We start from the raw sequence: 22,718 nt of genomic DNA on the forward strand, positions 1-22,718 counted from the left end.
GTATATACACGTTGTATAACGTTTGCCAAGATTACTTGCCTAAATGAAAGCTCTGATCATTTCTTGTTCCTCTCTGTGGCTTGAGTGCTCTCTGTCTTACATTGACAAATGAATTAAAAGCAAAACAAAAGTCCTTTTATGGGTGATAGTAGGCTCTCAGTCGTCTAACAATGTGCTAAGATCCCCAGTGTTGAAAAAAAAAATGTAGGGATATGAAACAAAATCCCGAAAACAAGTTCAACAAGTTGTGACTTCCTTTCTCATTACTCGTCTGTTTGCCACTGTCTGATGTCTCAGTAAAGTGCCCTGAAGCACGTCCTCTCTAGTTTGTTTACTGACTGTATGTACAGTTCATTGTCTATGTCATCTTTGTAAGTGAATTTTAAAGCGGAGTAGCTCTTATTTGAAGTTCTTCTAAGTGTAGTCAGGGGAAACTGTCAATTTTGTCGTTGGCGCTGTGAGGCTTGATGAGCAAACACTGAGGAATGACTAAGTTTTGTGAACGCCAGGAAAAAGAAAAGAAAAAGAAAAACACTAACCTATGCCCGCCATCCCCACCCTAGGCAGTGATAGCTTTAGAAATGCATTGTGCATTACTTTATGGAAACAGGATGACAAATTGTTCTCAAATCATACAATAGGAACATCAAGTTAAAATGTTTTCTTTGGCTTCATACCTTAAGATTTCTTATTATGACAGTGAATAAATCATAACAGAATGTCAAAGTCAGCAAACACCTTCTGTCTAGGAGTTTGTTTATTTTACATTGAGTCTAACACTTGCAGTATCCAAAGAACCAGAGAAAAATATCTTAGAATGTGCTGATAAAAGTGAGGCGCTAGTGTTGGAGACAGAGTTTCCTGTCCGAAGAACTGAGATTGAATATACAAGATAAGACAAAGGTGGGGTAATTGTTATCTTTTCCTTAGGTCAAATTCTAAGTCAAAGTCTTGGAATGAATTGTTTTGAGAAAATGAAGATGTTGGTTAGCTAGGTGCCAAAGCTCTCTGGTTTTTTTAGTCTGTTTTATTGCTCTTCTTAAAAGAAAAGAAAAGAAAAGAAAAGAAAAGAAAAGAAAAGAAAAGAAAAGACATGGAATATGCTTTATTACAAATATGAAATACTGCGTAGATAGACGATAAATCCCTCACTCTTCGTATGAATAATTCAGATCAAAAGAGAAAGTGGGAAGCATCAAATTCTAATTGGGGTTAGATATCTAGGTCAGACAGCTGGCTTGTTAGTTTGCATAAGATATTAATAATTTATCCACGTTGTTCCCCTTCAAGAAATGCCAACACAGAAAAAAAATTATGGATATTTAATGGAACAAATATAGTGTTTATCTATGCAATAAAAAATATGTTGCATATATTTCTTATGTTCTTGCATGCTGTCACCCATTATTTGATCTCTCCCGATGGGTGTTAAGATATATTTTGCAGCCAAAGATGTCCTTGGACAAAGAATTTGACCTCACTGCCAAGCAGATGCACCACAAATACCCCAATGACATGGATGGTTAGATTTATTGTAAAGCTCAAATGGTTGTGATAAGGATACCTGCTGTATATCACCCTTAGATCGGTTGCATTCTGCCAGAAGAAATTCCTCTGTTATACCTTGTAACATCATCCATATGCACATGTGGTCCTTCCAGAGCAAACTCAAACCAACAGCAACATTACAACTGAGAGATAAATGTCAACAGTCTCATCAAATGATCAAATTAAAGTCAAAAGGATGTCAACTTTTATTATTTCCATTTTTTCCATACCTCTTTCAATCTTAATCTTCCGTCAAACTCATAACCATTATTAGTATTCACAACTACATGCCCTGTCAGGATGACCCCTGTTTTACTGTTAAAGGAATCTCTGTCAGTATTAGCTTAGACAATAAACCACTTGTTTGTGTGACTACTGCATCGGGTTTAGTTTTGGTTTTATATGTAGCTTATAATGTAGCATTTTTTGTTAAAATGTCAGAAGTTTAGTGTTCACAGATAACAGTGAAAGGATGCCAGCTTTAATCTAAAGAATATAAATTAATGATTATGTGTGCTTCTAACAGTCAACCAGCAGGCAATGAGAAGATAATGGATCTGTATGTGCCTTGCCTCATGTCCACTGAGTAACAGTGAACATTACACACAGTTAGGATCTGCTGCACTGCCAGGCATGGGAAATCTGTGTGTCACAGGTCTGCCTAGAACAATGGAATATCCTCAATAACTCATCCTTCAACGCTTTCCTGTTTTTTGACAACGGTGGGATTGACTTTGGCCGGGTGAATAACCTTAATCCAGTGAGTGAATTTTCTCTTGCCCCTGTGTTCTGCGATATGTTATCTCTGGTGGAATAAAAACAAGAATGGATTTTAAATGTCAGTATGTCTCAACTCCCAAAGAGACAGACAAATACATTTGACTGACACCGACAGAAGAAGCCTACCAAATTAAAACTATTGTTTGAATTTTCAGGAGCATTAGTTAGAAATGTTTGTCTTTGAATCTTTAACCATTACCCTGATTTTACTAGATATACAGGTTAATTGGGCAGTTTCAATTCTTGCCCATGTAAAATTGATGAATATATTGGCCGCATACCTCTAAGGAGCAGAGCAAACATGTAGTGTCTATGTTATTTATGATGGTCCGGAAAATTAATTAGTGAATATGACACTGTTGGGTACAGACATTTAAACACTAAACTATGTCCATATATCAGATGGATTAGTTTCTAATGCAGGCTGAATATCCACACAAATGCATTGTTTTCTTCATATATTTTGGTTTATTACAGGCTGTTTAATATGTGATCCTGTGGATCATAAAACATTTCCAACTATTATTGCCTTGTCATCTGCAACATGAAACATTAATCAGTCTTCACAATTACTATTTACCAACAGGATGATGAACTATTGCTTAACAGCAGCTTAACAATTGCAGGCAAAGTTCAACTTGGGAAATCTATACTACACACATCATCATCTTATGTTAAAACTGTAAAAATTCTAAATGTCTCTGATACAAGATTATTATTATTATTATTATTATTATTATTATTATTACTGTTGTTGTTGCTGTTATCAATACATATTTAGGGCTGTTTTATAACAGAGTATTGAATTGTATGGGCAAAGAGGGGGAGAAAAGTAAAAGCCTCACTCCTAACTTCATTCAGTGCAGATAGAGGATGTTAGTCGTCATCTAAGGAAAGCATTTCTAAATGTGCAATCGTATATTCAGTATATACAATATGTAATTTTCTCAACAATGTGTGACAGATTTGAAGATGTGTTTTCTATGGGCTTGAGCAATCACGCAGCTTGCGTTCTCTAGACAAAGTGCAGCCACTGTAATCCCAGGCTTTGAGTGGCCTTTTCAAGCTTTTGATTCATGTCTGTGTAATCCTGTTATGCCTTCACTGCAAGAATCTCATTAATTAAGAGACGGATTAGAGATTCAACGTGTAATGAACATGGTAGTTTTGGCACTGGAGAGGTGAAAACAGCTTATATACACTGAGATAAAAAGCAAAAAGTAGAGCGAGAGAGAGAGAGAGAGAGAGATAGTGAAAGAGAGAGAGTTGTTGGTTAAACAACCTGTAGAAGTAAATAACAGAATTCTTCCTCTTCTTCTTCTTCTTCTTCTTCTTCTTCTTCTTCTTCTTCTTCTTCTTCTTCTTCTTCTTTGTGGTCAAATGATTTTGCTGTATTAATACGTCTTTCTGTTATAGCAAGGGACTGCTGAACTTGGATTTACTGGCAGTTCTAGAATGGAAATTGACTAAGTGCTTATTCAACAGAGCCTTCTGAGTAGTAGAGTGTTTGAAAGGTCAAATTTCTGTGGTTGCACAAGAGGAGACAAATAAATCAAGACCTTGTCTTGTGACAGACAGTAGGCACAAACAGGTCAAGAGAATATGCTCTATATAAAATAGTCGGTGAGGAGCTCTCTCATAAATTCTGTGAGTAGCCTAATTCATAAAACTGCTTATCACTTTCCATTTGTGCCCTCCTGGACGTTCTCACCCCTTTTCCTTACCGCTACCATCTCCTCAACTTCCTGGAGTCAGCCTGAACACTGAGATCATTGTTTGCGATTGTACCTACACAGCAGCTGTGTCCCTGTTTCACCCCTTTTCATAATGCAAGGGGATTTAAATAATGAATAAGGAAAATTAAGGGTGATCATTCACTCACGCATTCACTTGTCCTTTAACACAGAGAATAAAAAATTCCACCTTCACACGCAGACACATAGTGTGTCTCCTCTAAAATGAATTTGACCTGTACTCCCGATCCAATAATTTGGCCCATGGTACAGCCTTCCCCATGGTCATTTTAGTGTCATATCTCTGTCACCATGGTATCTTCCACTGGTCTTCAAATATAATATCTCTTTGTTCCTGTTTCAGCGACATCCAGAACCCAGATTAGCATTAACCAAATGCCCAAGCGCATAACACAAGACAGTTACGTTAGGTTTCACTCTCCTCCTCATCACTGTGCTTCGCTGTTCAATGTACTTTAATCTTAAATTAATATTATTTATTAACACCTCTGCTACTTCTAAAATTACGCTTAGCATTTGCAGTTATAGTTTTATAAGATTATTGACTGGTTGGTTCTAATGACATTAACGCTTATGTAGCAGTGCTTCTCAAAAACAGCTGTATTCCGAATGCTGAAAACTGACTATGTCCCAGTGTGAAGAGGGACTTGATTTGTTTCCATCGTTGCTTAATCTGTCTGAAGGTTCAGTGACGGGGATAATTAAAATCCCAGCATGGCCATACTCAACAGGATATGCTGCCCTGCCCTCCAACAAAGAAGGTCATTCTTTGGACTTGAGGCAGGGTATCCGAAACCAAGCTCACAACAGCTCTCAATCATTAAAAACATGTTACTGCTCATCTGGAAACTGAGCTTAAGAGAGGAAATTTGATTTTTTCTTTAATTTCGTTTATTTTTTTTTAACGGCTAGATATAGCTACCTAAAGAAAAAAAAAAAAGATTAGCTGTGGTAGGCAGGACAGCATGAAGACAGCTTCAGCATTTACCATGAAAATGACAGATTTTATGAAAGCAGAAGGAATGACTGAATGTTGTTTTCACTGTTTCAGTTGATTATTACCTCAGCTCGGGTTCATACTATAAATGTCTGCTGAGAAGCAGAATACTGTTCAAACTGAACTCATTACCTGAGATGAAATGTTTCCTGAATTATGATCGAAAAACTCAAAAAAAAAACAAAAACAACAACAACAACAAAAAAGACAGCAGTGATATGTATCTTATGAAAGTGTACTGTTTAAAATGTACCTAAGAAGAATTACATGAAACCGTCTTCAAACAAAAGCTTAACCTGAAAGACTGAATATGATACTTTTCAGGTTTCCAATCTTTGCCTGTGGTGCTCTTCTTAGTCCAATATAGCTTTTTATCCACACTAACTCTCATGAAGCCATCTCATGATTACCATGTCACTTAGGAACCCAGTATCTACCATAGGATCCCTGAAGAGGATACTTCAAATACTTCTCTGTTTTAACAAAGTTGACTTAACTTTCACTCCAGAGTCCATCTGTGACCGTGAAATGGACCAAGGCCTGTGTGGGTGTTCACCTATGACCCGTGGCACCACACTTAACAGGGGTCGAGCTTTCTGTTGTACCCTAACAGTTTGTGTGTTGAATGAACAAATTTTGCTACAAGGTCACAAAAAGAAGAACTGAACTTTTCCTAACTTGAACTGAAGATCTTGTTAATCATTGAAACACTTTAGAGGGAACAGATAAAATTTATGTTCAATTTTTGGAAAAATCCGATTAACCCTTGCTTATATCGCAAAGCACTGAATTTAAGTTAAGTTAAGTTTCCGTGATTGCACACACACACTGTGAACAGTGAGCAGTGAATCTGGTCTATGAGTAACTATTCAAACACACACACACTTTACTAATTTACAGCAACTTTACTGTACAGCCTGCTCCCAATCAATTGTACAGAAAGATTCTCCCTGGGTTTTAATGGCTCTTCCATGAACTGCATTGCCTTGTCCTGGGCCATGATACTGACTGAAACTGTAAGCGGGGGAAGACTCAGCACTATTTCTGAGTAAAGGCCAGCTTGTTTTCTTTCTCACCCCAGAGAATGAACCCAGCTTTACACAGGACCTTTGAAACAATTCACACAAGTGGGTTCACTGATGAGAGAAGCCTGTTAGATCCCGATGAATCATTACAGTCTCCACCACCGTGATAAGATCCTGATAGGGCGACTGTTTGGAAAGAGAGAGAGAGGCAAAACAGCGGTTTCTGATGCCAGCAGTGACCCTTTGAGTGGAAACTCTCTGGTCCATGGAAAGGTTCAATGGAAAATAGCAGGACAGCTGTGAGAAATATCTTTCATGTGACTGAAATAGTAAGTATGGGACTACATAAATTGTTTCAAAATGGGGCAAAGCCGATGAAACGATTCAACAAAAATAATCCGATCTCTTCCTGTTTCAACCCATGTTGAGGATATTTCCATTATTTGTGTGACAGTATAGTTATGTTTTTTTTCCCCTTTCTATCCTGTATCAAAAGCTAATTTTGGAGATTTCGAGAGGACAAAATAAGACACAGGGGCACCTTTGTTTATTTCCCTTTTTACCACTCAATGAAGTGCAGGAGACTCATGAAATTAAAGTGGGATTATTTATTACGATGATAAGAACAAACAACAGTAAGAATAACACAAAGTACTCAAGAGTATTCCGATTATTCAAAAGTGACCAACATCATCATCTGTAGTATAAAGTTACAAAGTGTATTCAAAATTATTCACATAAATATTTACAGAGGTTTTTTACATAAAAAACCAAGAAAGCATATTTACATGATATCAAACATTGGCACACATTGGTATACACACTAGCTTCCTTTTCACACTAAAAAAAAATGCAGCGATGCACTTTGTTTCATGTTCAGCATTCAGTACATGCTTGACTAAGGAAACACTGGAAGGAATCACTTGTGTGCATTAGCTAACTGGCTCTACCCTGTTCCTTTTTCTGCGGTTATTACCTGAGTAAAAAAGACACAGTAGGTTTTGTTAGCCCTTTATTACCTTTTAACAAAGACATGCCCTGTATGTTAAGACAACGAACTGATTTCACAGAATGATTTTAGCTATAATACATTTTCCATATGCGTTTAAAATTATGTAGACTGAACATTCAACAGAGACGGAGAGAGGAAACGAACTTGTCTTTTAAGAGTTTAGGGCAGAGAGCCTGAACAAATCATGAAGCCCCGGTGAACAATAACACTGTATTTGCAAACTATGCAGTTTTTTTTCCCACCGACTACTCTGCCAGCAAAGAGTGATAAATTGGAAACATGACAAAGTACATGGCACAAACAACAGTACAGGAACAAAGACATTAAAAAAGGCTTAAAGGTGAGAGAAAGCCCAAAGAGGCACTGCATTATCAGTGTCAACCCCGATAACACAATCTCTTAAATATTCTGTCACTTAAATCTCACACCACATCAACACTGGATATCAAATCTGTACATAAGTGCTTGACAGTAGTATTGAAATAATAATAATAATAATAATAATAATAATAATAATAATAATATGGGAAACCAGCTCAGTAGATAACAACAACAACAACAGCAACATCAACAACAATGAAAGAATGGCAACATGTCCTATAAAGAGGAATGATTAGAGTCTTTTTGCCCAAATGCAAGCAGAAAACTTAAGCAGTTATTTACTGGCTACTCTGGCCCTCTTCCTGTGTTGATAATAATACTTTTTGCTAAATGTTTAGAAAAAAAAAAAAAAGATTACTGGGTGTTATGTGTTCCAGCTGGAAAATAAATGCAGCCCACGTTCTAAAGTTCATGCCATGACCTACAGTGCAGGCGTAATAGTTCATACATAAATCAGCTTCCTACTGTACCATAGACCCATGGTACTAAAATAAATATCTCTGTACAAACAAATGTATCAAACCTAAGACGACAAACAGACTCATGCACACTAAGTAACATCTCACTTTAATCATAAATAATCACTTCCAAACATCCCCTCCCTAACCCGACAATCCCATTCCGTCCCTAAATATCTCCTCATCCTGCTAAAACGCTTACCCTTCACTCAGACAAGCCTGCACATGCTGAGAGCAATATTGACTGCTTCTGCTTCACCCCTGTCTCTGAGAGGAATGGAAGCAGTACACACAATGATTGTCCAACTACAAAACTCCTTACTGGACAGTATCATTTTTTTTTTTTTTTTTTATTTCACACTGTTCGTTTGTAAAAAATAACCCTTCATTAGTAAGAGGTAAGGCCAAGCGATGACCAAAGCTATTTCATTTTGTGCTGTCAAATAAAAACAAATAAAAAAACATGATTGAATGGCTTATCAGTCCATCTCTCAGGCATGGTAGAGGATGAGGAAGGCAGGGATGAAGAAAGAGGAGAACAGCATGCGACTCGAGGAAGGTCTGTGGCTGCCATTGAGAGGTGAAGTGGTGGCAAAGATGGCATCTGTCTCGTTTTGAGGGAGTGGCATATTACAGATGTTCCCTTCACAACAAGCAGTGCACACCTACACAGATAACAAGAAGAGACAATTTACAGAGTTAAACAAAAAGAGTTGCTGGATATGAACATGTGTGACACCACATTACAGAAAAGCCTGTGTCTGCTGCTCAATGCTACCCTTAAGTTAAAGGATCATATGTGATCACACAAATCAAAGAAACGTGAGTAATGAAAGAAACATGAACACGCTTTAAAAATTAGACAGCAATAAGAAACTTAAACTTTAAAACATCATTATGCAACTGCCTAATATGAGCTTTTTTTCACACCTGCACAATTTACTTTTTAGCCATGATACCGTCTCTCCGTAATCCTTTATTTTGGTTCTATCACATTTTTTTTCTTTTTTTTCTTCTTTCTTTGCATATCTCCTACCCATAGACAGTTTGCATACCTCACTGAACTGATAGAGTGGGGACATTAGTCTTTCAGGAGGAGAGAGGGAAAGATAGTCTGCTGAAAAAAGGCAGAATTACTCCAGCCTTTAACTCATCTGCACGACCGTTACTTCGGAGGATCTACGGATTAACTAAACAGCCCAGTTAAGTCGTGACGAGTGAAGATCCTCTATGCAGTGGGTCAAATAGTCATGCTTGTCATCCTCCCACTATATTCTTGAGAACATCATGAGCAGGCTCTTTGTGTAGGCTGAGTGAACAATTTGAGAGATTGACTGACTGAGACAAAATGCAGCCGCAGAGAAAGACAAAGAAAGGTTGACATGAGAATCTTCTGTATAACTCTGCCTCCTTTATTAGTCACTGTCATGACTTAATATCAAGTTAGGAATGAGTGTTTTCATGGGACACCATAATCTATGCCATTAATAAAGATAAGCAAGCAAGTTTTTTTTTTAAATTGGTTGATACTACTGATAATATTTTATGACAAAAAATGAGAGATTTTAATCCATTGCTCACAGCTAAAGAATTAACTTCACAAGTGTGCCTCAAAGGAACTGCATCATTATTATCCATATCATCAATAACTGTTTTATGTAAAATCCCACATGATATTTCTGTTTTCTGTAAAGACGTTTTTTATTCTCGGCTTCTCTCACTGGGAACTGAGATGTATCTTTCAGTCCTGGCTCTTAGTAACTTGTTAACCACCTGATTCTCCCTTTCTTGAACCTATCAAATGTCTCATGCACACATCGAACCAACTGATATATGTACAGAAAGGATTACAAATTTTATTAACTGTAAAAATATAATGGTTCAGAAAATTTTGCAGTTATGTTTTTACTCTTCAGACCAAATCTAGAGCTGTAACAATTTCAAATGTTGTTGCACAATTAATTGTCTCAGAGATAATTGCGATTAACAGTATAATTGTCTCTTTTGGTCAAATTAAAAAATATATTTATTTATTTATTATTTTTCAAACAGATTAAAGTTTTGAATGAATCCCAGGATACATCTTTTGGTTACTTCACTGTTATGTGAGCCAGATAATGTAATAACAGAAGTACACAGCCTATGATGTAAACCTCGCCTAACTTCTCCCCTCTGGTTTGGCTTGAATCCAAAATGGTTAAGTTGTGTTACGTTTTGAAACAAGCTCCATCTCATGTCATGTATTCTGCCCCTCTCTCTACCAAATGTAGGCTACTGTCTGTTTGCCAAATCCGGTGTTGAACTGATGCTGTAGCAGTGGCTGACAGCAGACTGACTGTCTAATCCCTCCCCAAATGACTAATTGCCAAATTGTAGTTTAGCTGAACTCAGTCGGGCTTGCAGACTCCCCACGTTTTGACAGGACCAACGAGACAGTGTCAAGTGATTTTTTTTTACCAACACTAAATGAAAACTCCAGTGAAAACCAGATGTGTAGCAGTTTAATGTTATGGGCATTTCTCAAAGGTACAACACCGCTTCTCACGAAACCGCCCGATTCTGTTTGGATTTTTAACGTTCGAAAGCCAACTTGACTTCACAACTGCAAATCAACGCGGGCAGGGTGTACTCTGATAGGACTGCTACTGCTTTGTCGTGCTACAGGGTGTGCACGGGCATCGGAAACTTGTTTGATTGATGCAAACAACAGTGACCATGCTTTGACCCATCTCATTTAAAAAAATGCTTTAACCGTGGTTCCACAGAGAAACCGCGATCACGTCACAAAATTGCAGTTGGACAATTGTGAAATAATTGTTACAGGCCTAACCAGACCTATTGAAATATTTGAGGTTTGGCTTGAAAAACATGGTAGGAAGTGAAGGAGGAAGAACCTTGAATGACTCTATACTCAAGAATGATTAAAAACATGTTAAACTTTCTCATAAAACATTACAAGGATCACCCATGGTTTTCCCTTTATAAAAACTGACAAACAATTTAATCATTACTAAAGGGTATATATTTCTTAATGCCTCACTGTAGACAACATAGTGCACCTTCTTTTTTGACATGTCAGACTAAATTCTGAAAAGATGTGCTTCATGGTAGTATAATGGGAGTAGTTCTCTTCCTCACCCTGTTTCCTTCATGGTCATAATTACTACATCCAGTGGAAAGACAGTCTTCCAGGGCTACACAACTCTTTGTCACTGAAACAGTTTCCCCATCCCAATTCATCTTGTGGTGTGTGAAGCAATATCTGCTTTCTGCAAAACAGAAAAGATAATATAATAATCGAAAAATAGTAACAGAAATAGAATTACTATATTACTAAAAATATGGAACTTTCTATGAGACTCGGGTCATACACTTGATCATGCGTTATTGAGCATTTACACAATTTTGATTAATTAATACTCAATTTTTTTTTTAAACCAAATGAAACAATGTAACACTGTCAGTATATCTGAGATATTTAAAACTTTTTCAAAAACATATCGTTACCATATAGATGAATGCTTAAAAACCAACAAAATTGACATTTCTTTGAAACAAAGGTACAAAGGAGGAAAAGATCATATATTGTAATGGCTGTAACCAGAATATATCAACTTAGTATCAAATTCCAAGTTATTTATTTCATTTACCAGCTTGAGAATTTTTAATGACTACTTCAGCTGGAACATCATTAAGTAAAGGCTGTAAAGAGTCCAAAGCAGGTAAAGTGAAGCAACTTTCCTTGTGAGGATGACTACATGAGTAAAACATGTCTAGTCAAGTTACACTGAAGAAAAACACGCCACCCCACCCCCCCCAACCACACACACACGCACGCATACACAAGTGCACAAACACACACACACACACACACACACACACACACACACACACATACACATCAAATAGTGCAGCTAATATACAAAATACAATATAGTGTTACATAGCTGTCTTAGCATCTTGAATAGTCACATTTCTAATGAATGTACATAAGACATTTAGTGTGTAGAGACTCTATTTCATCACTTCTGTACTGTTAAAGAATAAAAACAAAGGAGCGCAAACAATTTGCCCTTTGAAGTGAGGCACCCACATGGTGAAACATATTTTTCTTCAGTTTTATTGCTGTGAAGTAGAAAATGGCAATACAAATGAAAAAATAAGACAGATTTAAAAAGAAAATGTTTCCTAAATTATCCAAGTTTTGGTCTACTTAGACATCAAATGTTTCACAGATGCCCATAAATTTGTTTTGTTAAGAAATTTTATGTGTTTCTCCTCAAAAGGTGAAAGAGTCAGAATTCTCACCTCGAGGGCAGTAGAGGTCTGGCGCCCAGCGGTTACACTGATAGTTATCTGATGCGTTCTCACAGGTGAAGCATTTAAACCCTCCTGGATATGGAGTAGCTATAAAAAAAACAGCCAAGAGAAGCACACAATTAATGAAAAAACATAATACTCATCAAATTATAAATAATTACACTAATCATCACATATTATTACGCAGCTAATTGTAACACATAACAAAAACTAGAGCGTTCGTAAAACTATAAGGCATGTTATTAATAGAACCAAACTGTCTTCAAAACAGAGTAACATCCCATCCAAAAAGCTAGAAAAAATTTATTGCTGGTTACATTGTGGCATCACTGCTATATAACAAGCAATATATCCAACGCTGTGGTAAGAGGGACTATTACACAAACCATTAATTTTTTTCCCCCAAAACTGCTATATCATTAATTTCCATGTTTAACCAGACCATGTTTCTGCATTCAGACAGAATGCATGTTCAAGGTCTAATCCTTCTGTGAATTTATGATTGCTTTTAGTTTCTAAACTCCTGAAACTCCTGAAATTCTTCTGATAATTTCTGTCTGTGGCCTTTTCCTTACCCTATCAAAACTACTTAACATATCAATAGCGACACAAACCTTCCACAAATCTTTTACTAAAAAACATTCCTCCGAACCTGAACATTTATGGCTGTCATTTAATTCAGTTCAATATGATAGTGCCATGTCAAAGCCATTCTTAGTTCAGAACTTCAGAACTTAGTTTAGAACAACAAATATTATTTCCATCATATTTAACCCTTACTAAAGGATTTCACATTTCATTTTGTGAGCAAAGCAGTCACACAGATCTGGCCAATAGGTATTAGTTTACTGTTATAAAATATCTCCAATTATCTGGCATAATCAGTTTTAACTCACAATGTGGATGGTCTGATGTGATAAAGTAGTGTTTAAAACCGTATCATCATCAAATGTATGAATGGCTATTTTTCATGTGTTTCTCAGTAAAAGCTGCAGGTTTTTGGGCAATGAAACCATTACTACAGTCAACCTCCAGCATCACTTCTGTCAGTTTCCTGCTCCAAGACCAGCAGTTCCAGTGCTTACTTAGCCTCTTGATTGAATTAAGTGTCCTGCCCACATGCACATGTGCAAACACACACACACACACACACACACACACACACACACACAGACAAAACCCTGAAATCTCCAGTGGGGCTAAAAGAGTTGCCTTGAGCCCACACAGATATCCCCAGCTGTATCCCGGAAATCTTGGGCACTGAAGGATTGATCTTGGGAGGTCTGGCTCTCCGTGATCAAAGAGTCTGACATCTTAAGAGATTTCTTTTTTCTTCTGTGGTGACACAAGAGGAACAGCTTTTCAGCTTTTCAGAGAGTGACCATTTACACTCTCTCCCCTTCCTGAACTATTTTAGCTCCTAATCTCAGGGTTAACATTTGATGTTGCCATCTTAAAATCCCAAGGCCACCAAAACAAGTGCTGTATACACTGCTGAGTGGGCTTCTATGGAAGGCAGACTGAGAAAGTGAATTGGTGAGTATGACTTGATGAGATACAGAACCAATCCTTCAGAACAAAGAATGTAAATCAAAACCAAAACTGACATTCAAACACACTATATCACATATCATACTGCTATAATTCAGGAAACAAACTGAATTGCTGAGATCTGTTTTTGTCTCCTTGACCCATTCTATTGAATCACTCAGAAGAATTCAGTGATCTCACTGCCACAAAGCTGACGCCAAAAGAAAGAACACAATGTTGTGTAACACAGCCACACCACTGACTACAGAACATGATCTAATTGACATTGTAGTCCAGTTAGTGCACCCCTGGATCCTGCTTATGCTAGAACATTCTGTCCAAGTCACATGGGTAGTCACCAAACAACCAGTTCTTTATTGTCCTGAACATCACTGAATAATCAGTTTAGACTTCTCACGAGAGTGTCATGATCCTAACAATAATTAGATTAACAGTCATTAACTATCATTATAAGACAAAGAGCAGAAAATGACACATGGCCTACAAGAAACAAAGAAATACGTACACATGGATTCAAGCACAATTGTTAAAGATCAAAGAGCAAGCAAATAACAAGATCAAAGAGCACTATTAATTCAACATCACATCAACATTTTACTTGCAAAGTTTCATAGCTGGGGTAGAAGCTGCTATGCTACTTAAAGATAAGACTTTCCCCAAAGGCTCAAAGGTTCACTGGTCCATCTATCCTGAAAGGCTATCGACTAAAGTCAGATGCTTTGGTAAATCAATTCTTACTTAGTGTTGAAATGTCAGTACTTATGGCAGGCCATAACCACAGCAGAGTTGAGCACTAAGTTTTATGAAAATGATGTAAAAGATCCGTAACTCCTAGAAGCCACTGCACAGTTTTGAGTAAAGAGAGCTAACCTTCAAATGAGATCTTAGTCATCTTCAAGGTTTCTGGAGAGGTTTCTAGTCAATATTTTACATTACAAGATGCCAATAATGCACTTTAAAATCAAGAATGCATGAATGTCAGATCTTTGTGTCTCTTTCTCCAAATGGCACTGCCCATATTGTTGATAGCCACAAGGCAAATGATTTAGGTTATCTAACTTCAGGAGAGAGAAAAAAAACTGGAGTCCTGGGCACATGAGGAAAAAGAACATCTCTTCAGGGCTCAGGAGCTTAGTGGCTCCGCTGTAATAACAGCCACAGGTACAAGTTTTGAGGGACGGTGGAGACTCAGCAGCCTCTCACCAGCAAAGGTTTACAGGATCTGTTCTCAGGGTCCTGCAGCGTACCTATGCAGGGGAAGGGTGGGATTAATAGGGCTGCCAACTGAGGCATGACGGATTCATTTTCACAGAATTGTCTCCACACCCCAAAAATAACACAGGTCATATCCTTGACACTAGGTAAACTATGATTGTCACAACAAGTGTGTACAGATTATCCCCATCAGCTGTATACCTTGGCCACAGGAACCCAGAGATCAAAGACTTTGGAGATTATCAAAGACAGACAGAGAGATAGAGAGAGAGAGAGAGAGAGAGAGAGAGAGAGAGAGAGAATAAGTAAGAACAAATAAATATGTGGTGAGTGATCACCTGTTGTTTTCCATGAGAATTGATTGTCATTTTGATAATTAATAGACTGCTAGAGGCTGTTTTTCAGGGCTTAGACTGTGTTAACCTTGGCAATGGCTTAACAAGATAACATCATACTGAGTTTGAATATAACTCAAAGGCAATTTACTCACTTGATGGATGAAGGAAAATGATGTCTTTTTCTGTAAAGTCTCTTGATTCGGCAGTTTTCAGCCAATCAGCGATGAAAGTCAGCATTAGGACCCAGGCCACTATTGGCCAGGGTTCCATTGCTGGGTGTGGACTCACTCATGCAGCTCCCTGACTGGCCAAGTCCTAAAAGGCACCTGTTAAATGGAAGATAAAGACATTAACATGTATGAATAAAAGTCAAACTGATTTCTCTATCCAGAGCAAAGAACATAAAAAAAAAAAACTGTTATATTTACAATACATTAACCATCATCCCATATTATGATCAAACTGAAGCTTTAAAAAAAAAAAGAAAGAAAAAAAGTACAATCCTTCAGGAAGAGACCAGACAAAAGGCTTGATGCATGTTTTCACAGCAATTATCTCTCTGTCAACCATTTCCTCATTATATCAATGACCATGTCATGTCAGTCGGCCAGTGGCCCGAACCTCATGCACGAATGGCTTCATCGAATTGGACGCTGGTTTATTCAGGACACAGTGAACTGAAAGAGTAACCCTTCCAAACATCTCAGTCTATTCACCACAGACTGTTACAGGCAGAATTATTGAAAAGGGGAAAGAGAGAGAGAGAGAGAGAGAGAGAGAGAGAGAGAGAGAGTGAGAGAGAGTGAGAAAAAAGGAAGGAGAGAACTATACTATATTAAACCATTAAATTAAAAGATGCTGACACTGTAGCAAGATAACTTCACACATGAAATACACACTCTGATGAAAACACAGCTTTATCAAATTCCTATCAGATGATATAATCAAATCTTTCCTTGTAATGGTAATGAACACCACAGTGAGAGAAAATTTAATGTCCACAAAATGCACATATTCACTGTACTTGCATTTCTGTACTCTGAGCCTTTCCATCTAGATTCTTTGCTAGGCTCAAGGTCAGAATCATATTATGGCTAAGCTGTGTCTGCCTGATAAGTGTGCCTACTCACAAGGTTAAAGAAATTAGTGTGAGCAAGTTTTCTAAACATGTAAACATATCAAAAATGCAAACCAAATGACCTCACTGAATGTTAAGAGCCATCTGAAGGAATAAATAGTTTTGTGTAAAGTGTTATAATGTTGCCTTTGTATTGGAAAAATAAATACTTCACACAAGAACAAAAACAAATCACTTGATTCTTTATGATGACACAAATTAAATAAACTCAACTGTACTTCTGCCTTTTTAAACATATTTGGATTTGTAATTCAAATATTACTGTTCTATGATAGGGTGACATGTTGCCCAAGGGTGAGGAATGAATATAGGTGAGGGTTTCCATACAAGGAGTCTGTATCACAGAAATTAAAATCAGCCATATTCATTTGTCACAAGTCTTTGCCTCAGTCTCTTTCTTTGCATCCTTTAGGCCCAGCCAAATAGTCAGATGTCTTACAGGCAAGAAACTGAGTCTTCCTTTTGTCAAATTAATACGACATTTCTTTGAGGTAGACAAGCATAAAAGCTGAACACCAGGTTAAATCAGATTTGTGATTGCATTAAAATTGTGCTGTGACATGTAACACGTCAAGAAAAAAAAAATTCACATCAGTGTCTATTAGCTTTGCAGGATTTTGCTACAGACCTTACAGAGTTATTTTAGAGTCACAAAAAAAACCAAAACAAAAAAAAAAAAAAACAAAGGGAGCTGATCAAAGATCAGGGATAAAATTTGCCCTCAGAGAGCCTCCCAGACCAAATGAAATAGTACTCACTGGTGTCTTCTTGAAAGGTCAAATTCTCCTCTGAGCACTCTTTTGTATAGCCAGTTGCAACAAGACATTACCAGTCATACCATTAAAGACAACTGCACGTTGTCTTTATTGCCACAGGATATTGCTGTAGTCTAACATAACATTCACTATACAGTACACGCTCTACACATTCACCTGCACTGTACAGTCTCAACACCTATTTGGTAACTGCTGAATGAAAAGAATTATCTTGCAAAGTCTCTAAGACTTTTGAACCAAGAGGCAAGTGTACTGAGTGATAAAACAGAAAGGCCTCCTGTTATCATAGTCAAGATCGTAACACTTGATTTCATTTGTAGCGTACCATAACAAAGCATCCCTCATTTTCTGAGCTCAGTTTCATAAAACGGGTTTACTCTTCCTACCACAAGATGGTGTCTAAGAGATAAGAAAGATAAGCTTAAGTGAGAAGAGAATTTGAACAAATGACAAATTACCATTATCAAAAGTAGCATAGACTAATGCAATGGCAGAGAATTTGGTCCTAAATGTTTAATATCCTTTATATGTGAGGGGGTCAACCATGAAATAAGAAGTTAGTATTTGACTGCTTCAGAATATTCAGCATTTGAAACTCAATGAGAAACTCAATGAGAAAAAAAAAGAAAATTTGAGCCAACGAATGTATATTCTACATAACCTCAAGAGAACACAACTGTTACCATTTCAGCCCCGAATAGTTACAGATAACTTCATGACAGAAAATGAGTATCTAGATTAAGTGTAGAATTTGCTGATCAATGTTAGACTGTATTGCTGAATATCCTAAGAATGTGTTCCTAAGTTTTTAACTGTAGATTTAGGTGCAGAGTGTGTGGAAAAAATGTAGTTAATGTATTTTCACTGTGATCTATGAGGTAAACAAAACTGAAAATTTTCTACATTTCTATATATGCTTGAAACATATATTCAAAGTTGCACTGCACCCAGAGGATAACATATAATATAACAGGTACTCTTCAAATATTCAGTCAGCGAATGTCCATCCCTTAGCCATTCGCAGTGTGAAGCATGCTGGAACAGATAAAGCAGCAGAAACATGCAGTTCTGTTCACCTCTTGCTGGAATCTACCTTTTGACCCTAGAAATGATGTGATGTAGTGCACTAGACTCCAGGTGGAGTGCATTAAGTTTCCTAAAAGTGATCTTTATCTCTGCTAAAGGTCCCTGATTTCTGTATTTGGAGAGACCAAACAAGGCTTGGACATCAACTTCCTATTTATTACTAGTGACCAGTTCAGCAGCCCTCAGTTATGGGAGGCTGTTTGAAAAAAATCATAATTTGTTAGATTTGTCAAAACAGGAGAATATTTACTGTGCCTGTTCTCTGTACAAGATTGTACAAGATTTGTACAAGATTACTGGAAAAAGATTACTGAAGATGATGCCTTCAAAAACTCTCCACATTTTACAAAAGAGATATTTGTCTTGATAAGACAAAATAAAGATGACTGTACAAGCCTGTGAGAAATTATCCATGGACAGGCTGTTAGGCTAAAAAAGAGGGACTGGTTAACTCTGTATGTCGCGCTCTTCTCTTATAAGGTTCATTTTAACTATTGCCTTTAATATACACAGTAGTGACCACATTTACATTTCTTGCCTCTTAAAGCAACAAAATCCAGTATCAACAGAAGATTATCTGTTCTATGAAAGACGATTATCTGCTCATGGGTCCATGTTGCCTGAAAAACACATGAAGTGCTTTTGGACAGGAACTTTTGGAACTTTTTCATCGTTCTTAGAACTGTTGGAGGCATGTACCCCCTTTTTTGTGTGTCCACACTGCAGGAACTAAGGACAATCATAGTTCTTAGAACACCATTTTGAAGGACTTTTTTAGCTCCCACTTCAGGGTAGGTACTCTCCCAGCATAAAAAGGAACCATGAGTGACATAGGTGTATGGCAAATATAATGTACACCTAGGTTGACAAAAGAATGGCTTCAAATCAGTTTGACTATTTAATGAACAGTAACAATTAAGCAAAAAGAATAGTAACGATTGAGCAAAACCTCAACATTAGATGCTAAAATGTAGGCTATTATGAAACATCTGTAACCTATAACATCTGTAGCCTGTTAAAAAAAAGGATAGGCCTACATGGCATCAAATGTAGCCTATTGCCAACAAGGTAACATTTTTTTTTCTCCTTTTTTCATTGTGGCAAAGTCCTCTGCAGGCGACTTGAAATCAAACGTGTCCAAACCTGTCAAAACACAAATGTCCTGTTTAGGGATAGCCTTCGTTACAGCTCCGTTTTGTATGAGCATTATTACTGAACATTTTGACCGGCAAGTTTTTATCTTTTTTTTTTTTTTTTAATAAACCGGTAATTACCAGCTAATGGAAACCCTGGTGTACAGTGATTGGTCCAAATGTAAGTGTAGGTTGATTCCCACCACCATTTTTAAAAATCTGTATGAAAGGACACTTAAGCGTACCTATGGGAGATTCTAAAATGCTTGAAAAAGTTTAAAACGTGAAAAAGCTCAACGTGGCTTAATGTTCCGAAACTGCGATCAGTGATCACCAGATTTCTCTCCAACATCTCTTGTCATAAACGCTTCCACCTGTCCAAAAAATCAAAGCCAAAATCCTATGAGTAGGCCTATGGACGTTATCTTACATTAAGCATTTTGCTCTCCACTGACGGCCATTATAAGGAAAAGGCTTAACGTGGCTTAATGTTCCAAAATAGCATCCAATGATCACCAAATTTCTCTCTGGCATGTCTTGTCATAAACACTTCCATCTGTCAAAAAATCAAAACCGAAATACAAGGAATATGGTTGTTAAATTGTTAAGCCTAAATTAATGTACATGAAGCATTTTCACTCCACTGAAGCCCATTACAAGGAAAAAGATTAACGAGGCTTAATACACCAAAACTACAATCAAAGATCACCAGTTACCCCTTTCATTGGATTTCAGTTTTGCTTTTTTGATAGAGGATAGTGGTTAAGAGTTAAGCGATTTTCACGTTAAGTGTTGTAGCATGTTCTCTTCCTACTGGCAATGCCAAAGCAAACAGAAAAAAAGCCCTTGAAGGTATGTAGTTTTCGGGGGAGCTCCCCAGTGGGTAGTTCCTCTCAATGAGTCCCTAGAACTGTTCTGTCCGAAAGCACCTATGGTCTGTAATAAGCAATAAACTATATCAAGTATGTACGGTGTCCGGCAGGAGTTGCAGATGTGAATGTCATAAATTGAGATGCATAAAACACTTGCTCATGCTTCAGCACAACACCACCTAAATAGACCAGAAAATGGTCAATTCTCAAGTCCACCAAACACACTGAGTTCGGATTTTTGTGTGTGAATAACTCCAGAAGACTCACAAATCCGTTATGGAATATTCATTCTGCACAAATAAATCACCAGTACGTAACCTCAGATTTTATCAACCAGGAATCCCTTAACTACATTTATTTAAAAAAGAAAGAAAGAAAGTAAAGTTGCACTTGAATATATCTTACTTTAAAGTAGTCACAGGTCAAAGGTTAATGGAAGTACTGCATTGGCCCTGATGTAGGATTGTTACATACAGGGTATACAATCCTAAACATTAACAAGGATCTCTTTGTTGAGAAACAAGGCTATTTGGAAAGGTAATATGTTCAGAGCAAGTCAAACTTAAATACCCTGCATACCAAAAAATACTAATTTGGACAGGGATGATAAACTTTCCTCATTCTTCAGCCAGATGGAAACGCTTTATGGGGAGCAAATTAAGTTGTCCGGAAGACTGAAAAGTTCTGCAATTAACTCTGAAACCACCGGCCTCTGCACATAACTTCAGAAGAGCACGACCAAACTCATAGGAAGTTACCAACGTAACGAAGACTTGACCACTGAGGTCACAAAAGAATGGAAGGAGCCTCTATAGATACATGAGTGGAAAGAGTAATGTAACCAAAGGACATCCCACTGACATGGGGAAACAGATCAGGTTTCAACACCACAGGTGTACACATAGAATCCAGAGGCATCTTTACCACCATTATCTCTTGCTGAAGAGTGTAGCTTTACTCGGCTAGTTTGTCCAGTGTCACCTCACAGGGCCTCATGTTTATGGGTGCCATTATGACCCCCTCAGCAGGTGCCATGTTCGATAAAATCTTTCCCACCAAGAGCTGAGGAATGAAACACCACTGACAAAGACAGGAGCTTTTGTGCTGTATACCTGCTATTGCCAACAACGGGCATAATGTAAAAACACACACATACACATTAATATCAAACCTTCTGAGCCGACTCTTGTTAGAACACGACTGGACTGCACATGTATTGAAAGGTCATTTGGATGCTATGTAAGATTCTATAAGCCTCTTTCCTTTTCTTAAATTTGGACAGTGTATGGTCAGTAAGAAGACACACACTGTTTCCTCATTTATCTATGTACGGGTTTATTGTAAAGTACTAGAATTATTCTTTCCAAATACCCAACAAATACAAAGATTTGCTGAATGCAGGATACTGGATATTCTCCAGTTCAAAGCTACAGTTAAGGCACTGATATGGTTAATGCCCTTGGAATACGTGGAGAAATCCGGTAAGAACAGTTGCTGAATTCTGATAGAAACCAATTTTGGATCCACTCAACTACAGCTGGCTTAAATACAAAGGCAAAGCAAATGGGTTGTTTCTTTCCCAATGCAAAATACATCATTTCATTTCAGGCAGTGTAAAACTGGCAAACAAGTACAGACTTATGAGCATTTGCTCAAGTACCTTAAATTTTTACTGATCTTGGACAAACCATTTAGCCAAATATTCCTAAGACTCGGAGAACAATGACATATGAACTTAATCTGTTTAAATAGCTATTACTACAGTCTACCAAATGAATAAGTATTTTTGTACATTTCTTGCACTAAGAATGATATATTGAACAATTACGGGGTAACCCAGTATGGCAAACATCCAACCATCCTGTCAGGAAATATTTGGGGAAGAACTTCAATCACTCGCCCTCTCTAAACCTCTGCCAACTTTTCTGCCATGAGCAACACATGTCATCAAAGACTTATTGCCCCCTCGCAATGTTAACAAATGGAAGTTGCGGTAACTTGTTTGTATCAGTAAGAATCTTTACTTTTGTCTCAAGAGGCTCATGAAATATCAGGAAGGTAATTGGCAAGCAAACATTCCATTCCACAGAGCAGGAACTTCAAGCAAGAACCATATGTCTCTGCACAATTGCTTGTCTTTAATGTGTTAATGTGTTCTCCATTTCTCTGGGGTTTGGTATGGTTCCCTATCAGTATTCTCTCTTGTGACATCTCTTAACCCCATTCCTCTTCAGACTGACACCTTTTAAACCTCATCACAGTGTTAAAATAATTACTTCCATGTCTACACAAAAATAATTTCACCTCATAGTGTATTTCATCCCTAATTTTTGA

The 22,718-nt window shown here is 37.4% G+C and overlaps 1 protein-coding gene across 2 annotated transcripts; it reads right to left on the bottom strand.

The window, feature by feature from the left end:
* Nucleotides 1–6,417: 6,417 nt before the first annotated feature.
* lypd6 (LY6/PLAUR domain containing 6) lies at nt 6,418–15,649 on the bottom strand. Of its 2 annotated transcripts, XM_030787273.1 has the most exons (5): nt 15,532–15,649; nt 12,264–12,362; nt 11,094–11,224; nt 8,496–8,620; nt 6,418–6,445 (listed from the first exon to the last, which is right to left on the bottom strand). In XM_030787273.1, exons 1-5 carry the CDS (start codon nt 15,647–15,649, stop codon nt 6,418–6,420), a joined length of 501 nt encoding a protein of 166 aa, XP_030643133.1. The 2 variants fall into 2 exon arrangements, with proteins under 2 accessions (XP_030643133.1, XP_030643132.1); XM_030787272.1 differs by lacking the exon at nt 6,418–6,445 and having other exon boundaries at nt 8,405–8,620.
* Between the last annotated feature and the right edge of the window lie 7,069 nt (nt 15,650–22,718).

This window comes from Chanos chanos, chromosome 10 (assembly GCF_902362185.1).
Source record: "Chanos chanos chromosome 10, fChaCha1.1, whole genome shotgun sequence".
NCBI classification, from domain to species: domain Eukaryota; kingdom Metazoa; phylum Chordata; class Actinopteri; order Gonorynchiformes; family Chanidae; genus Chanos; species Chanos chanos.

Excerpts from the sequence above, each read along its gene's own strand:
- lypd6 (XM_030787272.1), bottom strand. The coding sequence starts at position 15,649 with ATGGAACCCTGGCCAATAGTGGCCTGGGTCCTAATGCTGACTTTCATC. Across the intron at positions 12,363-15,531 it reads CATTTTCCTTCATCCATCAA|CTACTCCATATCCAGGAGGG; the intron begins GTGAGTAAATTG and ends TTTTTTTTATAG. Across the intron at positions 11,225-12,263 it reads AGACCTCTACTGCCCTCGAG|AAAGCAGATATTGCTTCACA; the intron begins GTGAGAATTCTG and ends TCTGTTTTGCAG.